This window comes from Ictalurus furcatus, chromosome 12 (genome assembly GCF_023375685.1).
Source record: "Ictalurus furcatus strain D&B chromosome 12, Billie_1.0, whole genome shotgun sequence".
Classification (NCBI taxonomy): domain Eukaryota; kingdom Metazoa; phylum Chordata; class Actinopteri; order Siluriformes; family Ictaluridae; genus Ictalurus; species Ictalurus furcatus.
The window spans coordinates 26,444,423-26,463,458 of record NC_071266.1 but is presented as its reverse complement, the minus strand read 5'-3'; the positions used below and the strand labels follow the sequence as shown (position 1 = coordinate 26,463,458).

Genomic DNA, 19,036 nt, shown 5'->3' with positions numbered 1-19,036 from the left:
ACAGAGCCACAATGGCTGACCACTGGAGCTGGGAGTATAACGTGGGTGATGGGGTTAGAGCCAAAATGGCTGACACTGGAGCTGGGAGTATAACGTGGGTGATGGGGTTAGAGCCAAAATGGCTGACACTGGAACAGAGATTCTAGGCAGTGGCTGTCCAGTGTGTTACTGCTCCAGCAGTGGATGCAAAATATAGAAGCACCATTACTCATTGGTTTGTCTGCGTGTGTGTGTGTTTGCCAGGACGAAGCGAGAGACTGAGGTGAATCATCTGAAGAAGACTCTGGAGGAAGAAGCCAAAAACCACGAGCAGATTGTGGCAGAGATGAGACAGAAACACAGCCAGGCTTTCGATGAGCTCAATGAGCAGCTGGAGCAGTCCAAGAGGGTAACACACACACACACACCCACACACACCTCTTCTCTTCTACCCTGGCTTTACATTGGATAAGAATGAGGGCAACTGCATGAGGACTACAGATGAAATGCCCGTATGCAGAGATTTCCCTTCACATACGCAGTGATTGTTCCTAACCGCTCTCCCCGCTCCTGCGCGTGTGTGTGTGTAGAACAAGGCGTCGGTGGATAAGATGAAGCAGACTCTGGAGTCGGAGCGTAACGAGCTGCAGATCGAGCTGCAGGGGCTGATGCAGAGTAAGGGAGACTCGGAGCACCGCAGGAAGAAGGCCGAGGCTCAGGTGCAGGAGCTACAGATCAAACATGCCGAGAGCGAGAAGCAGAGAGCAGAGCTGCTGGAGAAAGTGTCCAAGCTGCAGGTACACGGCTCTCAGAGTCTCACACACACACACGGTAATTAGGCCATGATTCAGTCTAGAAGACATTCACACTTATGGACTCGATTTAGTTAAATGTACACAAACACAGCAATGCATTTAAGTTTTTAGTCTTGGCCTTGCCCTTTTTTTAAAATGAGTTTCGTCTGGTCGTTGAGTTGAAGTCCGTGCTGATCCGCTGTGGGTGTGTTCTGTAGACGGAGCTCGATAATGTCACCAGCGTGCTGAATGAAGTGGAGGGAAAATCCATCAAGGCAGTCAAAGACTGCTCAGCTGTGGAGTCCCAACTGCAGGATGTCCAGGTATGAATTCATCTCACACACACACACCTGTGATCATTAGTCCAACATGTCTAACAGTGAATGGGTCTTGTGAGATGTATTTGTGATTTGTGTGTGTGTGTGTGTGTGTGTGTGTGTGTGTGTGTGTGTAGGAGCTGCTCCAGGAGGAGACTCGTCAGAAACTGTCTCTCAACACACGGATGAGGCAGCTGGAGGATGATCAGAACAACCTGAGAGAACAGCTGGAGGAAGAGGAGGAGGCCAAGAGGAACATGGAGAAGCAGTTAATCACGACTCAGAACCAGGTACACTCCGGGGACTGTAGAGAGGAAGGCTTTTGGTCACACGGGCCACTTTGGAACGGTGTTTAAACGAGTGAACCGTGCTGTAAACAAACCCAGTCCCCTCGACTCTGCTCTGTTTACGGTTTTAAAGTCCCCTTCTCTGTCTCCAGCTGACTGAGATGAAGAAGAAGCTGGAGCAGGAGGCGGGTTCTCTGGAGAGCGCTGAGGAAGTGAAGAAGCGTCTGCAGCGCGACCTGGAGGCCGTCACTCAGCGCATGGATGAGAGGAACCTGGCCTACGACAAACTGGACAAGACCAAGACCCGCCTGCAGCAGGAGCTGGACGACCTGCTGGTGGACCAGGACCATCTGAGGCAGATCGTCTCTAACCTGGAGAAGAAGCAGAAGAAGTTTGACCAGGTGTGTGTGTGTGTGTGTGTGTGTGTGTGTGTGTGTGTGTGTGTGTGTGTGTACACGTGCGAATCCAGGAATTCTTCACTTTACACCAGCGTCTGAACAACTGCATCATCATCATCTCCATGACAGATTAGTCCTGATGTGGTTTCCTCAACATTCTGATTTTAGAGCGAGAGATGGAGAGCGCGTGAAAGACTGGAGTGAGAGGGAGAGAGAGAGGGAGAGAAAATGAAGAGAGAGGAAGATGGAGGCAGATAAATAGTTGGAGGGAGTGAGAGATGGAGATTAAAAGAAAGACAGAGAGAAAGAGGAAGATCACATTCTGATGCTGTATTACTATCTATCTTACTGTGTGTGTGTGTGTGTGTGTGTGTGTGTGTGTGTGTGTGTGTAGATGCTGGCAGAGGAGAAGACCATCTCCAGCCGCTATGCTGAGGAGCGTGACCGGGCTGAAGCCGAGGCTCGAGAGAAGGAGACGCGCGCCCTCGCTCTGACCCGTGAACTCGAGACCTTGTCCGACCTGAAGAACGAGCTGGAGCGAGCCAACAAGGCGCTCCGGACCGAGATGGAGGACCTCGTCTCCTCCAAGGACGACGTCGGCAAGAGCGTAAGATCCCGACGCCACCGTACCGCTCACGTCTGACCTTAAACCGTCTAATAAATGTGGTCGGCTCACGGCGGCGCTGTGTCTCCCCCGTCCCCCCAGGTGCACGAGCTGGAGAAGTCGAAGCGTGGCATGGAGCAGCAGCTGGAGGAGATGCGCACACAGCTGGAGGAGCTGGAGGACGAGCTGCAGGCCACCGAGGACGCCAAGCTGCGACTGGAGGTCAACATGCAGGCCATGAAGGCTCAGTACGAGCGCGACCTGGCCGGCCGAGACGAGATGGGCGAGGAGAAGAAGAGGCAGCTCGTCAAGCAGGTACGCACGGTCGCCGAACTCCGCACTGACGCGAGCCGAGTTGTGTGTTTGTGGTGCGTTGTGGGTAACTCGCTCTCTGCTGTCAGGTGCGGGAGATGGAGCTGGAGCTGGAAGACGAGCGGAAGCAGCGCTCCGTCGCCGTGGCGGCGCGCAAGAAGATGGAGCTGGACCTGAAGGAGCTGGAGGCCGCCATCGACCAAGCCAACAAGAACCGAGACGAGGCTCTCAAACAGCTCAAGAAACTTCAGGTACACAGCATCGAGCCAACCTGAGAGAGCGTGCGGATTACTCCGACACGGCTGTTAAACTGTGTGTGTGTGTGTGTGTGTGTGTGTGTGTGTGTGTGTGTGTGTGTAGGCTCAGATGAAGGACCTGCTGCGGGAGCTGGATGAGATGCGTCTCTCCAGAGAGGAGATTCTGGCTCAGAGCAAAGAGAATGAGAAGAAGATCAAGAGCATGGAGGCAGACATGATCCAACTGCAGGAGGTACGCAAATGCACGCGCATGCAAAAACACACACACACACACACACACAAATGCACATTCTCACTGTGTGTGTGTGTGTGTGTGTAGGAACTGGCTGCAGCAGAGCGGGCGAAGAGACAGGCTCAGCAGGAGAGAGACGAGCTGCAGGACGAGATCAACAACCAGAACAGCAAGAAGTAAGTACACACACACACACACACACACACACACACACACACACACACATTGTGACAAGGTACAAATGTGCAAATGAATACATGATGGAGTTTGTGTGCAGATGTTTATCTTTTTGGAGTTTCTACCTGAAGGTCTGAGTGTGTGAGACGTGTGACAGAAACCCTACTCCATGTGTTGTGTAGGGTGCGATTTGTTAAAGAAAAAATCTCTCTGTCTGTGTCTGTCTGTGTCTGTCTGTGTCTGTCTGTCTGTGTGTGTTTGTGTTTCAGCGCTCTGACGGTGGAGGAGAAGCGGCGGCTGGAGGCTCGCATCGCTCAGCTGGAGGAGGAGCTGGAGGAGGAACAGAACAACACCGAACTGGTCAACGATCGTCTGAAGAGAACCTTGCTGCAGGTGAGCCACCGTTTCTCAGCTTCTCACCCGTCGCCTGCTCAGATCCCAGAGCCCGGAATGCTTTGTCTATAGAGAACCTGGCAGCCATTTTGGATGTTTTTTAAAAGAAAAAAAAAAAGATTCCAGTTCTCATGGAGGCTTGTCTGAGTTCCTTTGACCCATTACTTCTGCACAACCTCTCACTCGCTTCCTCGCTTTGTGTGTGTGACTCTCTCTGTCTCTGTCCCAGTCGGACCAGTTCAATGTGGAGCTGACAGCCGAGCGCAGCACCGCCCAGCGCCTGGAGGGGGCGCGCTCACAGATGGAGCGCCAGAACAAGGAGCTGAAGCTGAAGCTGACCGAGCTGGAAGGAGCGGTGAAGAGCAAATACAAGGCCTCTATCGCCGCCCTGGAGGCCAAAATCGCACAGCTCGAAGAACAGCTGGATATCGAGACCAGGTCACATCACATGACCGACCGACTTTCCTAATGAGCTACCGAGCGCTAGCTGTGACTAATAAGCATTTTGAGGGTTTTTTCCTGTGCTTTATAATTGACGCGTGTGTGTGTGTGTGTGTGTGTTTAGAGAGAGGCAGGCAGCCACCAAACTGGTGCGTCGTTCAGAGAAGAAGCTGAAGGAAGTCATTCTGCAGGTGGATGACGAGAGACGTAACGCCGACCAGTACAAAGACCAGGTACGTTACACTGTACATTACACACACTTCACGCCGCGAGTAGCTTCGTGGCGTATTAACAGCGTGAGGTTTTATCAGTGACATCATTGCGAGAACATTTGGAAGAAATCTCGAGCGGAGTGGATCTCTGGCTCACGAGCTGTGCGTGTCCTGCTGCAGATGGAGAAGGTGAACAGCCGTATGAAGCAGCTGAAGAGGCAGCTGGAGGAGGCCGAGGAGGAGGCGCAGAGAGCCAACGCCAACCGCAGGAAACTGCAGAGAGAGCTGGAGGACGCCACCGAGTCGGCCGACGCCATGAACCGCGAGGTCTCCTCACTCAAGAGCAAGCTCCGGTAACGCTTCGTCCCAAACCACACATCACGCCCCTTCATCTCGGACCTCGCTCACATGCACCCTGTACCCCAGGGTTACAATTTGTTTTTAAACTTCTGAACGAGTCGAGGTGTCCTCAAAGAACGTTCCGGTTGCTAGCTAAATCTCTACCTGCTAATCGGATCATTCGCTGTTAGCACCACTGAGTTCTGCATTCTGATTGGTCAGAAGGTGTTGATTCGTGTCGATGGTGCCGGTATAACCTGCACCTCACCTAAATATTATCACGGACGCACCACGTGACCTTCATTTAAAGTTTATGGAAGGAGTCTGCAGTGTCGGAGCTTTGTGTTTCCTCTTTGCAGTTTCTCCGTAACATGACAAGCTGTGTTTTTTCTTTTTGTCTTGAAGACAGAGAGAATTTAGAGTTCCCCTGGTGAGGAAACGACGGTTTTGTAGCTGTTGAAACGCGTAAGCTAGAACAGGAAATCCTCATCTGAACGTTCCACCTCGTTAACTATAAAAGGATAAAAAGTCCGACGTGGTGTTCTTTTAATCTTTGCAGTTTTTTTTCCCCATCATTGGCAAATTGCTGCTATTCTAGGAAAATAGTCGACTCCTGGTGGGAACTGTAACAGTATCTAATTTCAGGGCCAGAAAATTTCGACCAATATCTGGAAATGAAGAAACTAGCCAGATCCGGTTACCGTGAATAACAGGTTATGTAAGGGATCTTCAGAATGATCTGATTGCCGCAGGTCTGGTGTCATTTCTGAAACTTACAGACCGCCGCTTTAAAATGTCTGACGTCTTAGTGATGTTAACTAGCCTGTTTATGCCATTCCTCTTACTGTGTTTGTGTGTGTGTGTGTAGACGTGGAGACCTGCCCTTCACTACTATGCGCCGTATCGTCAGCCGTGTAGGCGTCGAAAGCGACGAAGAGCCTGACGGCAAGACCGAAGCTCCTGAACCCAAACCAGAGTGAACAAAAGAGAACAGTGCCGCCTGCTGGCTGTAGTGATGAACTGCAGCACTTTCACTCTCTCTTTCTCTCTCTCACACACACACATACATATATATACATGCATATAATAGACCATAATGTCTACTGGGATTCAGATTTAATTTGTTAGTGCCATAACACACACACACACACACACACACACACACACACACACACACACACACACTGTAACTCTGACAATCAGTACTCCAGTTCATAGTCACTCATCCGAGGACCAAATGATCTTTTCGTTGTGTGTATTCACCAGGGTTTTGAAGACGGGGACGATATTTTTATAAGGAGCCGTTCCTCCTCTTCTCCTAGGCTTGTGTCTCGATCTATTTTTCTAATTGAAGTCACAGGATAGAAGAAGTTTTCGAATAAGATGGGGCACAAAAATAAATAAATAAATAAATAAATACCTAGGTGTCGTTCTCTATAGAAATGTATTTTATTCTGAAGTTTTTATAACGGTGTGAGGATGAAAGTATACGACTTGTTTATGATAACTGCTGCATCCTCTCTTTCTCTCTCTTTATATCTCTCTCTCTCTCTCTCTCTCTCTCTCTCTCTCTCTCGCCTAGACAGTGTATCTGCGCACACTTTGACGATCTTCCATGTGTAGCTCATGCTTTATCTCGACCGAGCACGGAGAATATTAGAGATGTGCACTGTAATAACCAGTAAGAGTACACACGTCTCTGCACTGAGCAATATAGTGATTTATAATAAACACCACTGACGGAGCGAGGCGGAAGAGGAACCCACAAACACACTCGTAGATTAAAGCCACTGTGCACTATAAGCCTTAAAGTCATGTACGTCCTACTCCTTGGACTCGGACTCGTCCTCGTCCTCTCCTCCGCTGATCTGTGTGTGGTTTCCTACACTAGTGCCGGGGGAAGTTGGGGTGGAGGGCAGATTTATTCTTTCTCGGCACACTGTATTCGCTCTCGAGGCACTCTCTTTGTTTTTGTTTTTTTTGTTTTTCATTGGTATGTCAACACGGTGTAGTTTGATAAGGTTTCTGCTCATGGTGTAGCGACGTGCCCGGCTTCAGCTTACTCGCTCGCACTGCTGGGAAGTGAGAGGAATTTATTATTACCGTCGTTGACCTATGAATGGCTAATGAGGCTCTTGCTCTCGACATAAGGAAATGGTTAAACTGAGCAAAATGCTCCTTTTTGTATTTCTTTCCCTGCAACTCGTAATGAATCTCCAGAGACACGGAGTTGTAAACTTGTTGGTATTATGCAAATAAACATGGCTTTCTGAAAGGCTACAGTGGACCGTTTTAGTTCTTCATTTCAGAAACGTGTGTGTGTCTTTCTGACCTTCATTCTATTTCATGCTGTGGACACTACAGTAGAACGTGATGTTTTGTTTGTTAATGATGGTGGGGAGGGGAACTGGACCTCCAGCCTGCCTCTCACTGCACATCAAGAATAATCATCTTTTCATTTAGATCAATGAAAGGTGCTTCTATAAATAAACACGTGCTGTATCAGATGGTCTGTTTACACTAGGTGTGTTCAAGCTGGTGTGGCTGCAGGTCCTCATTTGTAGAACTCTAGCTGGAATTAAAGACTACAGACACATTCGATCCTTGAGCGTCCTCATCATCATCATAATAAAAGGGTCAAGCACCAAAGGAGCAGCAAGCACGACGCAGAGCCTGAAGAACACGAAGAGGAGAAATAGAATGTACCTGAATGAGTAAACGATCGCTTCAGAAGCACAGTTGAGAATAAGATTGAACAGGAAATGAACAGATCAGCACCATTGTACTCATTAGGGATAAATTTATAAATCTAAAATGTATGTCCTGAGTTTATAGATTTCTGTAAAGCTGCTTTGGGACAATGTCCACTGTTAAAAGGACTATACAAATAAAATCAAACTGAATTGAATGTAGGGGGTGGGGTCTTTTGGCACCACTTGTTAAACAAACAAAAAATTTAACTGCTTTATAATATTTTGCAAATTCTGGCTTTTTGCATACTTTTATTTGGAAAAAACCCCACTGCTTCAAAATGATCTTAAACGTGGAATATTTTCCCTTACATGTAGAAACAGCCGTTTAAAGAAGAGCAGCTGAAACTAATCAGGTTTAGTTTTACCGGACACTTCCGGTTTTAAACTCTGGGTGTCGCTGTAGTCGAACAACAAAAGTACAGAAAATGAAGTTAATGAGATTATTACGTCTACAGTCATGGAACAGAGTTTTTTGGGGCTAAAGAGAAATAAACTAAACACAGGAGATTACACTTGCGCTAGTTATGTGAATGTTTTTACATTACAAGTGCCCAATAACTCAAGATCTGAATAGTAAAAAGTTTTGAAATTTGGCTCATTGATGCTACAGGCTACGAGTAACTCCCACACCACAAATGGCCCACATGAGCCCAGAGGTGGCGCTACAGGCCACGTCCAAAGTCTACGTGATTTTCCCTCCGCCCCATAAGTCCAAAATGTTTGAAAATTGGTATACGTGCCTTATTTCTCATGGGGAACAAAAAAGTCCGCCATGTTAGATTTTCCAGTACACTGAAAATCCGTTCAATACTACAAAAATCTTCTCCTCATGAACAGTAGACCGATTGACTGTGGTACATATGTGTGGGATACATGTCTTTCTACACAGTGCTAAGCAAGAAGGAATCAAATAAAAAATGGTTTACATATTGGTGAATCGACAACTGTTGTATGTATTTCTCATGTACATAAATCCATGGAAATTTAACCCATGGACTTTATCTGTGCCACACACAAAGAGGACACTACAGTATGTTACCGTGTGCGATGGCAACCTCATATCTCCCAAAACATTCACATTAAATTAAAAGGAATATTATCTTCGATAATATGCTACATTATGTTTAACAATATCTTTTATCGTCTGCTAGATGGTGCTGTTTGTCTTGGATCGGGCCAACGTACACTTCATCCGATTAATGTCATAGCCACACAGAGTAAATCAGATTAATGTTATATCAGCAGGAATAAATTCAAAATATTGTTACAGTAGTGCTGTATCAGCGCGAAGTCATTCTCCAAAGTTCTCACTGACTCCTGATTTTTCTCTACGATGATCATTTGTGGAAAACTACAAAAACGGACTTAAAATATGCCACTGATCCAAATGTGTTGAAATGTTGCATCTGTGGGATGCATTTCTCTCCCATGTCCCTTCTGAAATATTCTGCAATCTTGAGGAGGAATCCGCCATTGCTGCTTGCAGCTATATTTATTATTATTATTATTATTATTATTATTATTATTATTATTATTATTATTATTATTAGAGTAGTAGTAGTATTGTTATTAATAGAATTATTAGTATTAGTATTTTATTATTATTATTAGTAGTAGTAGTAGAATTATTAGTATTAGTATTTTTATTATTATTAGTAGTAGTAGTAGTAGTAGAATTATTAGTATTAGTATTTTTATTATTATTATTATTAGTATTATTAGTAGTAGTAGTAGTATTAGTAGTAGAATTATTAGTATTATTATTAGTAGTAGTAGTATTAGTAGTAGAATTATTAGTATTATTAGTAGTAGTAGTAGTATTAGTAGTAGAATTATTAGTATTATTATTAGTAGTAGTAGTATTAGTAGTAATAGTGGCAGTATTGTTTTTATTATTGTTGTTGTTGTTGTTGTTGTTGTAGGTAAAACAACTGACTTCTTCCTCTATTCATTCCCTGAGGTAAGAAAAGAGCGAGCTCTGATCGGGTGTCACCTATTTTAGACCTATTTTGCATATCCCCTTCTAGAACCAATCAAACGCGGCGTTCAGAGGGCCGAGCCGCCACGCCTCCTGTTGCCCCGCCCCCTCCGTCATCTATAAGGCGCAGTGTGCGGCGCAGAAAAGCATCTTAAACCGGAAGCATTTCCTCATACAGCTGTAAGTCGCTCTTATCCTGCACACAGACAGCGTCCTGCTTTCTCTGGATCTGCACAGCTGCAGCTCCTCTCTGTGTCCTTCACCAGCTGCACTGCAGGAGGTACAGGAGATACAGGAGGTACAGGAGGTGCAGGAGGTACAGGAGATACAGGAGGTGCAGGAGGTACAGGAGGTACAGGAGGTGCAGGAGGTACAGGAGATACAGGAGGTGCAGGAGGTACAGGAGATACAGGAGATACAGGAGGTGCATTTACATTCAACACATAAATTAAAATGATATATATATATATATATACTAGTTTTATATCTCATTATTAATGCAGTACTTATTTAGGATTTTTCCATACTTTGCTGCACTGAGTATTTAAAATAAAATGTAATAAATAGTAATAATTCTAATAAGACTAAACATCTCGCAGTAAGGAAATGTTATATCACACAGAATGTTGTAGAATGTTTCATAATAGCTGATTAATTGTGTTTCATTTTTGTGTGCCTGTTCTTATGTACATCTACCCATGGATTCATTTATACATTATTACTCCTTTACTATTTATAATCCTGCTCCTGCCACGAATATAGCGCTCGAGGCCGTCACGGTGTTAAAAAACAAACAGCAACAACCGAACACCTAACCTAAAATGCTTCATATAGGTTTGTTATTATACTCATGTTTCCCCGTCTGTTTTGTATTTAAAGGTTTTATATGTGATGCATGTTGCTATAATATCATATTCCCACACGTGGGATAAATCTATTGAAATGGGACGAGAACTCCTTGTGTGAAAGCTAGCTCGTTATCCGAACCTCTGATGGAAATGTACGCCGTAAATATATAAAAGTTTGCACAGCAGTGTCGGATAGATAAGTCGACGTGTGAAAGGACACGCCCACGGTTTCTAAAACCGAAGATTTAAGATCTTTATCGTCTTTATGCACGGGTTTCCTCGTACAGTATAACTTTTCGGGTTCCTCTGGGTTCTCCGGTTTCCTCCCTACCTCCGACAACACAGTCTTGGGAGTGCTACATGCGCCATAGGGGTGTGTAAGTGTGTGAATGTGTGTGTGGCTCCTAACAGTCTGTGTTAAAAAAAAAAATTAAACAGACACGAATCGAGGGGCCAGACGTGCTCCTTTCTTATTTTTATATCACTTGATCAGTGTGATAGAAATCATGCGGCGTTTATTAGAGAAAGCACGCGCTCGGTGACCAGCTGTCCGTCACATGATGAACGTCTTCCTGCTCACTGATTGGTTAATGAGAAGCGGCGCTGTGTGTTTCATCCACCAGCCCACAGTCACATAGTGTTATGTTTTTTATATATATATATATATAAGATCTATAATGTTATATAGTGTAAAAAGTCACGTGAGCTGCTTCCAGGTGGCCGTGCACGTGCTCATAGTGTACCTGTGCAGGACACGTGACCTCAGGTGACCTCCATATGATGTTTGCTTGATTTAGGAGGATCCACAAGCCTGAATCGGGAGAAACCGAGAGTTCGCTGCTCCTCTGACGTCATGGAGTTTTCTCTGGTAAGCGCACGCCTTTTATTATTTTATCACAATCACAACAGTAAACGTAATAATACTGTTTATGTTTCTGACTACTCCTCCCTTTTTGTTGTTGTTGTTGTTGTTGTTGTTTTTTGAGGATGAGGAATTTTGCAATATATATAAAGTCACATGTCTCTTCTCAAACACATAAACAACACAAGGTGATGCAACGCTTTCATTTCATACTTTTACATATTATTTAAAAAAAAAAACAAACACTTTTATTCTTGACGGTATCTAATGTTTACAGCTGGACATGTAGGACTCCAGTTAACCTACTAAACACACACGCGTACACACACACACACACACACACACACTATAGCAGTGTTTTCTCCTCAGACGCGCTGGGGTGTGTCCAGCGAGAGATCAGGAGGATTCTTATGTTCCAGCACTTGATGGATGATGCTGTACAGGAAGTGTGTGTCCCGCTGTAAACACCACACAGAGACGCAGCCGGGGGGTCAGTCACTGTTGGGAAGGCCCTCTGCTTCTCATGTGACCGTGTGTGTGTGTGTGTGTGCGTGTGTGTGTGTGTGTGTGTGTGGGGCGCAGTGTGTGAGGAGGATGTTGTGATTGTAGTGTGTGTGTGTTTGTTCACTAATGTGCGTCACTCTTTGCTCATGACACTTTGCGCTACAGGGGCAGAAGTTCCACTCACTCTGAGTTCTTTGAATGTTTAACCCTGACTGTACGCGCACCCACCCACACACACACACACACACACACAGAGCAACATACACTGGAGAGTCTCCTAATGGCTTGTATTTTGCTTTATAAATACTTGTCCTTGTATGACCTCTATAAATACGGCTTTCAAACCACAGTCTTTATATTTTGGTCGTGTGTGTGTGTGTGTGTGTGTGTGTGTGTAGGTTCATCCTGTGTTTAAAGCCTTCATGTGTGGTTCTCTGAGCGGAACCTGCTCCACTCTGCTCTTCCAGCCACTGGATCTGGTGAAGACCCGTCTACAGACTGTACAGAACAATGTACAGCCCGGGTAAGACACACACACACACACACACACACACACACTGCACGCACTAGAGATTGGCAGGAGAATTCATTGCAATGTGTAAATAAACATGTAATCAAGTCCAAACTACAAAATTGTAATACTTTCAGAAAAAAAGATCTGTAACCTTTACCTAACAATTTGTAATTGCATACAGTGGCACTGGGGGCAGGAACTGTGCCCTGATTGGTTACCGTGACATTAGGGGGTGGGAACTGTGCTCTGATTGGTTACAGTGACATTAGGGGTGGGAACTGTGCTCTGATTGGTTACCGTGGTATTAGGGGTGGGAACTGTGCTCTGATTGGTTACAGTGTGCTTTTGGGTGGAACTGCTATCCTATTGGTTGCAGTGGTTCTGGTAGTGGGGGTGTGGTGTGTAACCCGGATTGTGATTGGCTCCTTTCTGTTTTAGTTCAGGAAGGGTTGGCATGGTAACCGTCTTTCTCACCGTTGTGAGGACGGAGAAGCTGCTAGGACTTTGGAAGGGAGTCTCACCTGTGAGTGTATATTCTGTATATACCCTATATGGTCAAAAGTATGTGGACACCTGACTGGCACACACAACTGTTGCTACAAAGTTTGACGCACACATTTGTAGAGAAAGTCTCTGTGTGCTGTAGCGTTACAGTTTCCCTTCACTGGAACTAAGAGACCCACACACTGTTCCAGCGTGACGATGCACCTGTACACAAAGCCAGCTCCATGAAGACACGGTGTGTTAAGTGTGAAGGTTGGAAAAGTGGAAGATCTGGAGTGTCCTGCACAGATCCCTGACCTCAACCCCACTGAACACCTTTGGGATGAACTGGATCTGGAGCCTCCTCGCCATCCCAACATCAGCACCTGACCTCATCCTCACTAACACTCTTGTAGCGGAATGATCACAAATCCCCACAGCCACGCCCCAAAATCCCCACAGCCACGCCCCAAAATCCCCACAGCCACGCCCCCAAAATCCCCACAGCCACGCCCCAAAATCTAGTGGAAAGCCTTCCCAGAAGAGAGAGTGGAGCGCGTTATAACAGTAAAGTCTGGAATGAGCTGTTCAACAAGCACATACGGGTGTGACGGTCAGGGGTGTACAAACTTTTGGCTGTATTGTGTACATTTCCGTTTACACTTGAACATTAAGGACCTGTACATTTTGCATTCCACCTCATTGCTTTAATCCTCCTCTCCCTCTGTCTCTGTGTGTGTGTGTGTGTGTGTGTGTGTGTATGTGTAGTCATTTGTACGGTGTATCCCCGGTGTTGGAATCTACTTCAGCACATATTACAGTGTGAAGCAGCGGTTCTTCAGCGACAGAGCGCCGCGTCCCGTGGAGGCCGTGCTGCTGGGCGCCGGAGCCCGGTGTGTAGCGGGAGTCTGCATGCTGCCGGTCACCGTCATCAAAACACGCTTCGAGGTGAGACTGTGAAACACGGCGTGGAGAGTGTGTGTGTGTGTGTGTGTGTGTGTGTGTGTGTGCGCGCGCATGCTTCTGGTTTTTACTGTATTGTGTTTGTGATGAATGTAGATCAGTAGTGTGTGTGTGTGTGTGTGTGTGTGTGTGTGTGTGTGTTGTACAGAGCGGGCGTTATAACTACAGCGGTGTAGTAGGAGCTCTGCGCAGTGTGTGTCGGACAGAGGGGCCGAGAGCGCTGTTCTCCGGTCTCACAGCCACGCTGCTCCGAGACGCTCCCTTCTCCGGCATCTACGTCATGTTCTACAGCCAGGCCAAGAACACACTGCCTCACGGTCAGCACCTGTGTGTGTGTGTGTGTGTGTGTGTGTGTGTGAGCACAGATTTTACACCTGTGTGAGGATCACATGTCTCCATAGTGACAGAAATATATAAGTTTTGGAAGATGTTTAGACACAGCACCTCACAAGTGTGTGTGTGTGTGTGTGTGTGTGTGTGTGTGTAGAGATAAGCGAGTCAGCGTATGCTCCTCTAGCGAACTTCAGCTGCGGCGTCGGAGCCGGCGTGTTTGCATCTCTGCTCACGCAGCCTGCAGACGTGGTGAAGACGCACATGCAGGTGAATCCTCATCGGTTCAGGAGGAGCGCAGACGCTCTCGCGTACGTCTACACGGTAAGCTCTCCTCATCTCCACCTCCACCCTACAGTCATATCTCGGTCTCTCTCGCTTGCGTGAGTGCTGCTATCAGGAGAAACACGATCGGGAAATCCGCGACACTGAAGAGTCAGGATCTTCTGCACTCACAGCTTGAGGTCAGGAGTTTACAGACGCCCTGCAGGATCTGCAACACGTAACCTGTTGTTCTGTTGTCTTCTGGGAAACATGTGAATATCTTGTGTAGCTTCTGAAGGGCGGTACTGAATAGGATCTGTAAACGAAATAACAATTTATGATCACCCTGTTCAAAAGTTTACGCCCCCCTTCCCCACCAGCTCTTAATGTATCGTGCTGCCTTCTCGAGCATCAGTGAACGTGTGCACCTTTTGTAATAGTCGTGTACGAGTCCCTCGGTCGTCCTCAGCGTGAAAAGACGGATCTCCGTATCATATAGCCGCTGTTGGAAAGGACTCAAATATGCAGAAGATGCTGGAAAAATAAAGAATGTGCAGGAGGACAAACAATGGACTCATGAAGAACTCTCACAAAACATAAACACAGTCGTGGATCATCCAGGTAACGACACAGTGTTAATAATCGAGGGTGTGTAAACTTTTGAACTGGTTCGTTTGTGTAAATTATATTCAGTTATATATATATATATATATATGTAGTTTTGTGGACTATATGTAAACATGTTATGTGAAATAGCGTATTCCGGACACTAAATAAAAAACAAGGCCATTATTATGATCCCTTTATAAAAATGATTATCAGCATGAACAGTATTGCAGACTCTGCAAGGCGTATATCAAATCATGAGCGCTATAGCTGTACACATACTAACCACAAACAAAAACAAACAGAAAAAAACGTAGTGTCCGGTCGAACGAGTGATTTAGTTTAATAATGTTTGACAGTTTGTGACGACTCGCTCAGACATTCTCCATCGTGTGACTGCGTACTGGAACGTTCTATCTGTCTCCTGTTCGGTCTGAAGCCAGGACAAAGGTTAACGCCATTCACTCTGATCTTGAGATCTTACCACTGCGGGTTACTTTAGTACACAGACTGGAAATGGTTCACGTATTAACGCTTGCTCGCTCGCTCGCTCTCGCAGTTACACACCTTCATTCGTCATACATTTATGATCTGATTTCCAAATCCTTTCAGGTTAAAGACATGGAGCTCAACTCGTATTAAAGTGTGTGTGTGTATGTTTTAGGAGCACGGCTTGGCTGGGTTTTTCCGTGGAGCCGTGCCTCGGTGTCTGCGCAGGACGATGATGGCGGCGATGGCGTGGACCGTGTACGAGCAGCTAATGGCGCGAATGGGCCTCAAGTCCTGAGAGAGAGAGAGAGAGAGAGAGAGAACGAACGAACGAACGAGAGGTGGTGATGTGAGAGATTTTGCTCAAGTCTCCGAGAGGGCGGAAGTTTTGGAGTCGGAGCGAACGTTTCTGCTTCCGAGACGGCGCGTTCGAACAATCTTTTCCTCCGAATCCCAGACATCTACAGTGCACGGTTTACTTTCGGCGCTGTGCCCAAGAGCTCTTTATCGTACAAAACGGCCGAGAACGAAAAGGAATAGAAGCGAGAGGAAATTCAGCCCGTGCTCTGGAGAAGATGTAATCAAAAGTGCCCTGATCTCCAAACACAACCCAGGCGGTGGAAGGAAAGTGTTCTTCCTCTGATATCAGGATGCTAAAGGAGCAGTAATAAGATCTCCATCCTTGCTAAACCTTCTCCGCTGCGTGAACACACACGTGCGTAACCGCATCGTATGAACAAACCGTCTGGGACTTCAGCTTTGTACAGCTATAAATCTAGAAACGCGTGATAGCATAGGAACATTCCAGCAGCTGCGAGCGGTCCCTCCCCCGGCAGCTACGAGCGGTCCCTCCCCCGACAGCTACAAGCGGTCCCTCCCCCGACAGCTACGAGCGGTCCCTCCCCCGACAGCTACGAGCGGTCCCTCCCCCGACAGCTACGAGCGGTCCCTCCCTCGGCAGCCTTAAATGTTAAACGTCACCAGAACACGTGAAACGTTCCACCGTTCAAGCCTCTGTTCAAGACTACGGAAAATTCGACTCGACAGCTTCCAGCCAATCGGCTTTGAGGATTCAACGATGCTGCGTTTTTTTATTTTGTCTTTGCTTCAGATGTTGAGTAATAAATACGAGCACAGCATCACCGCTCGCATAGTCAGTGTGATCTTCACTTCGAGCCGAGTGGCGATGCAATATTTCAGCCTCATCACTGGGGACTAATAACCTGCGACACGGCGCCGGAAAACGTCTCAGGACCGTGATCATGTCTTTCTTTCTTTAATAATTATTGCAACAGTGTGTGTATTTTTATATATATATATATATATATATATTAGTGTGTGTGTGTGTGGTTGCTAACTTGCTAATACAATGAAATAAAATCAAATGTATCGTCCTTGTGGTTATTGACAGCCCCAGACATGTCGATCTGACCTGCACATAAACCAGTGTAGTTACAGAAGCGTTATTCAACAGGAGCTGTGATCTTATCAGTGTGGTTTTTGATTAGCTGGCTCTTTCTAACACACACACACACACACACACACACACACACGCACACACAGAGAACGAGTCAGCTTGGCTCTAGATAGGCTGTAGGATAATGTTGTTGTCTCATACGGTTTGTCACAAACCGCAGTAACACACGCAGCACGCGCCGTGCAGTGGCATTACGTTAAACGCAAAACAAACTGCAAAAACATCCGGCTCGCAATTTCTGTTCTGCAGAGCAGCTAGAAATGGTGAATTTTAGGATCTTTTTACTTCCAGGAATGTTCAATAGGTCACGCCGTCCGGACCGTCTGAGGACGGTTACATCGTTTACACCATTTCTGTGACTTGTCCGTTCGTAGAAGTGATTTTAGTAGCAGTGGTTTTAGGTGTATGTAGTAGTTTTAGTGTTGTTATAAATGTAGAAATACAGCAGTGGTAGTTTTACATATCAGTAGTGGTAATAGGTTTACAAGCATTCTCAGCAATAATATTAGTTTAACTAGCTGTAGTTTTGGTTAGTAGAAGTTTTTGTAGTAGTAATTTAATAGTAGTTTTATTGTGTAGCAGTGGTTTAGTAATTATTACTTTATTAGAAGTCAATTTTAGTAGTAGTTTTACTAGCAGTAGTGTTAGTAGTTGTTACTAGTAGTAGTTGCAGTCAGTTTTAGTAGAAGTATGTTTTTTGGGGGGTTTGTAGTTTACTACTGGTGTTTAGTAGTTGTTTAGTAATAGTTTTAGTAGCTTAGTATTAGGTTTCTTTAGTATCAGTAGTAGTTTTACTAGCAGTATTGTTAGTAGTTGTTACTAGTAGTAGTTTTAGTACTAATAGCAGCTGTACTAGTAGATTCAGTAGTAGTTTTACTAGCAGTAGTGTTAGTAGTTGTTACTAGTAGTAGTTTTAGTAGTAATAGCAGCTGTACTAGTAGATTCAGTAGTAGTTTTACTAGCAGTAGTGTTAGTAGTTGTTACTAGTAGTAGTTTTAGTACTAATAGCAGCTGTACTAGTAGATTCAGTAGTAGTTTTACTAGCAGTATTGTTAGTAGTTGTTACTAGTAGTAGTTTTAGTACTAATAGCAGCTGTACTAGTAGATTCAGTAGTAGTTTTACTAGCAGTAGTGTTAGTAGTTGATACTAGTTCTAGTTTTAGTACTAATAGCAGCTGTACTAGTAGATTCAGTAGTAGTTTTACTAGCAGTATTGTTAGTAGTTGTTACTAGTAGTAGTTTTAGTACTAATAGCAGCTGTACTAGTAGATTCAGTAGTAGTTTTACTAGCAGTATTGTTAGTAGTTGTTACTAGTAGTAGTTTTAGTACTAATAGCAGCTGTACTAGTAGATTCAGTAGTAGTTTTACTAGCAGTATTGTTAGTAGTTGTTACTAGTAGTAGTTTTAGTACTAATAGCAGCTGTACTAGTAGATTCAGTAGTAGTTTTACTAGCAGTAGTGTTAGTAGTTGATACTAGTTCTAGTTTTAGTACTAATAGCAGCTGTACTAGTAGATTCAGTAGTAGTTTTACTAGCAGTATTGTTAGTAGTTGTTACTAGTAGTAGTTTTAGTAGTAAGAGCAGCTGTACTAGTAGATTCAGTAGTAGTTTTACTAGCAGTAGTGTTAGTAGTTGATACTAGTCCTAGTTTTAGTAGTAAGAGCAGCTGTACTAGTAGATTCAGTAGTAGTTGCAGTAGTCAGTTTTAGTAGTAGTACGTTTTAGTAGTAGTTGTTTAATAGTAATAGTTCTCGTAGTAGTTTTACTAGCAGTAGTGTTAGTAGTTGATACTAGTCCTAGTTTTAGTAGTAAGAGCAGCTGTACTAGTAGATTCAGTAGTAGTTGCAGTAGTCAGTTTTAGTAGCAGTACTTATTTGGGGTTCGTATTAGTTTTACTAGCAGTAGTAATAGTTTCAGTAGCAGTAGGTTTCTTTTGTACAAGTAATAGTTTTACTATTGTATAGTAGTGGTGTAGTAGTTATTACATTATCAGAAGCAAGTTTTAGTAGTAGTTGCAGTAGGTTTTTGGTACGAGTAGTAGTTTTTCTAGCAGTATTGTTGGTATTAACTAGTTGTTACTAGTAGTAGCAGTGTTTAGTAGTTGTTTAGTTGTAGTTTTAATAGTAGTAGGTTTGTTTATAGTATGATTAGTACTTTTAATTGCAGAAGTGTTCGTATTTGTTTAGTGGTAGTAGTAACAATTTCAGTAGTGGCAGTTTTAA

General features: G+C 44.9%; 2 protein-coding genes across 5 annotated transcripts in view; both read left to right on the top strand.

Annotated features, from left to right (window-relative positions):
- The window catches only part of LOC128616350 (myosin-9-like), a 48,261-nt gene extending 41,241 nt beyond the window's left edge, over positions 1-7,020 (top strand). For both annotated transcript variants that reach the window (XM_053638956.1, XM_053638955.1), the window contains 15 exons: positions 244-388; positions 570-776; positions 992-1,096; positions 1,228-1,380; positions 1,530-1,778; positions 2,170-2,382; positions 2,482-2,694; positions 2,781-2,942; positions 3,052-3,180; positions 3,268-3,356; positions 3,627-3,750; positions 3,980-4,188; positions 4,316-4,424; positions 4,584-4,756; positions 5,611-7,020. In XM_053638956.1, the coding sequence (XP_053494931.1) occupies positions 244-388; positions 570-776; positions 992-1,096; positions 1,228-1,380; positions 1,530-1,778; positions 2,170-2,382; positions 2,482-2,694; positions 2,781-2,942; positions 3,052-3,180; positions 3,268-3,356; positions 3,627-3,750; positions 3,980-4,188; positions 4,316-4,424; positions 4,584-4,756; positions 5,611-5,722 (2,392 nt within the window). In that variant the 3' untranslated portion in view covers positions 5,723-7,020. The remainder of the gene's footprint in view (positions 1-243; positions 389-569; positions 777-991; positions 1,097-1,227; positions 1,381-1,529; positions 1,779-2,169; positions 2,383-2,481; positions 2,695-2,780; positions 2,943-3,051; positions 3,181-3,267; positions 3,357-3,626; positions 3,751-3,979; positions 4,189-4,315; positions 4,425-4,583; positions 4,757-5,610) is intronic.
- A 2,598-nt stretch (positions 7,021-9,618) lies between these two features.
- On the top strand, positions 9,619-16,340 carry slc25a38a (solute carrier family 25 member 38a). Of its 3 annotated transcripts, XM_053638765.1 has the most exons (9): positions 9,638-9,780; positions 9,844-9,897; positions 11,119-11,189; positions 12,086-12,210; positions 12,640-12,724; positions 13,453-13,632; positions 13,796-13,964; positions 14,135-14,301; positions 15,512-16,340. In XM_053638765.1, exons 3-9 carry the CDS (start codon positions 11,175-11,177, stop codon positions 15,632-15,634), a joined length of 864 nt encoding a protein of 287 aa, XP_053494740.1. In that variant the 5' UTR covers positions 9,638-9,780; positions 9,844-9,897; positions 11,119-11,174; the 3' UTR covers positions 15,635-16,340. The 3 variants fall into 3 exon arrangements, with proteins under 3 accessions (XP_053494739.1, XP_053494740.1, XP_053494738.1); XM_053638764.1 differs by having other exon boundaries at positions 9,619-9,897; XM_053638763.1 differs by lacking the exons at positions 9,638-9,780; positions 9,844-9,897 and adding an exon at positions 9,912-10,307.
- The last annotated feature ends 2,696 nt before the right edge of the window (positions 16,341-19,036 follow it).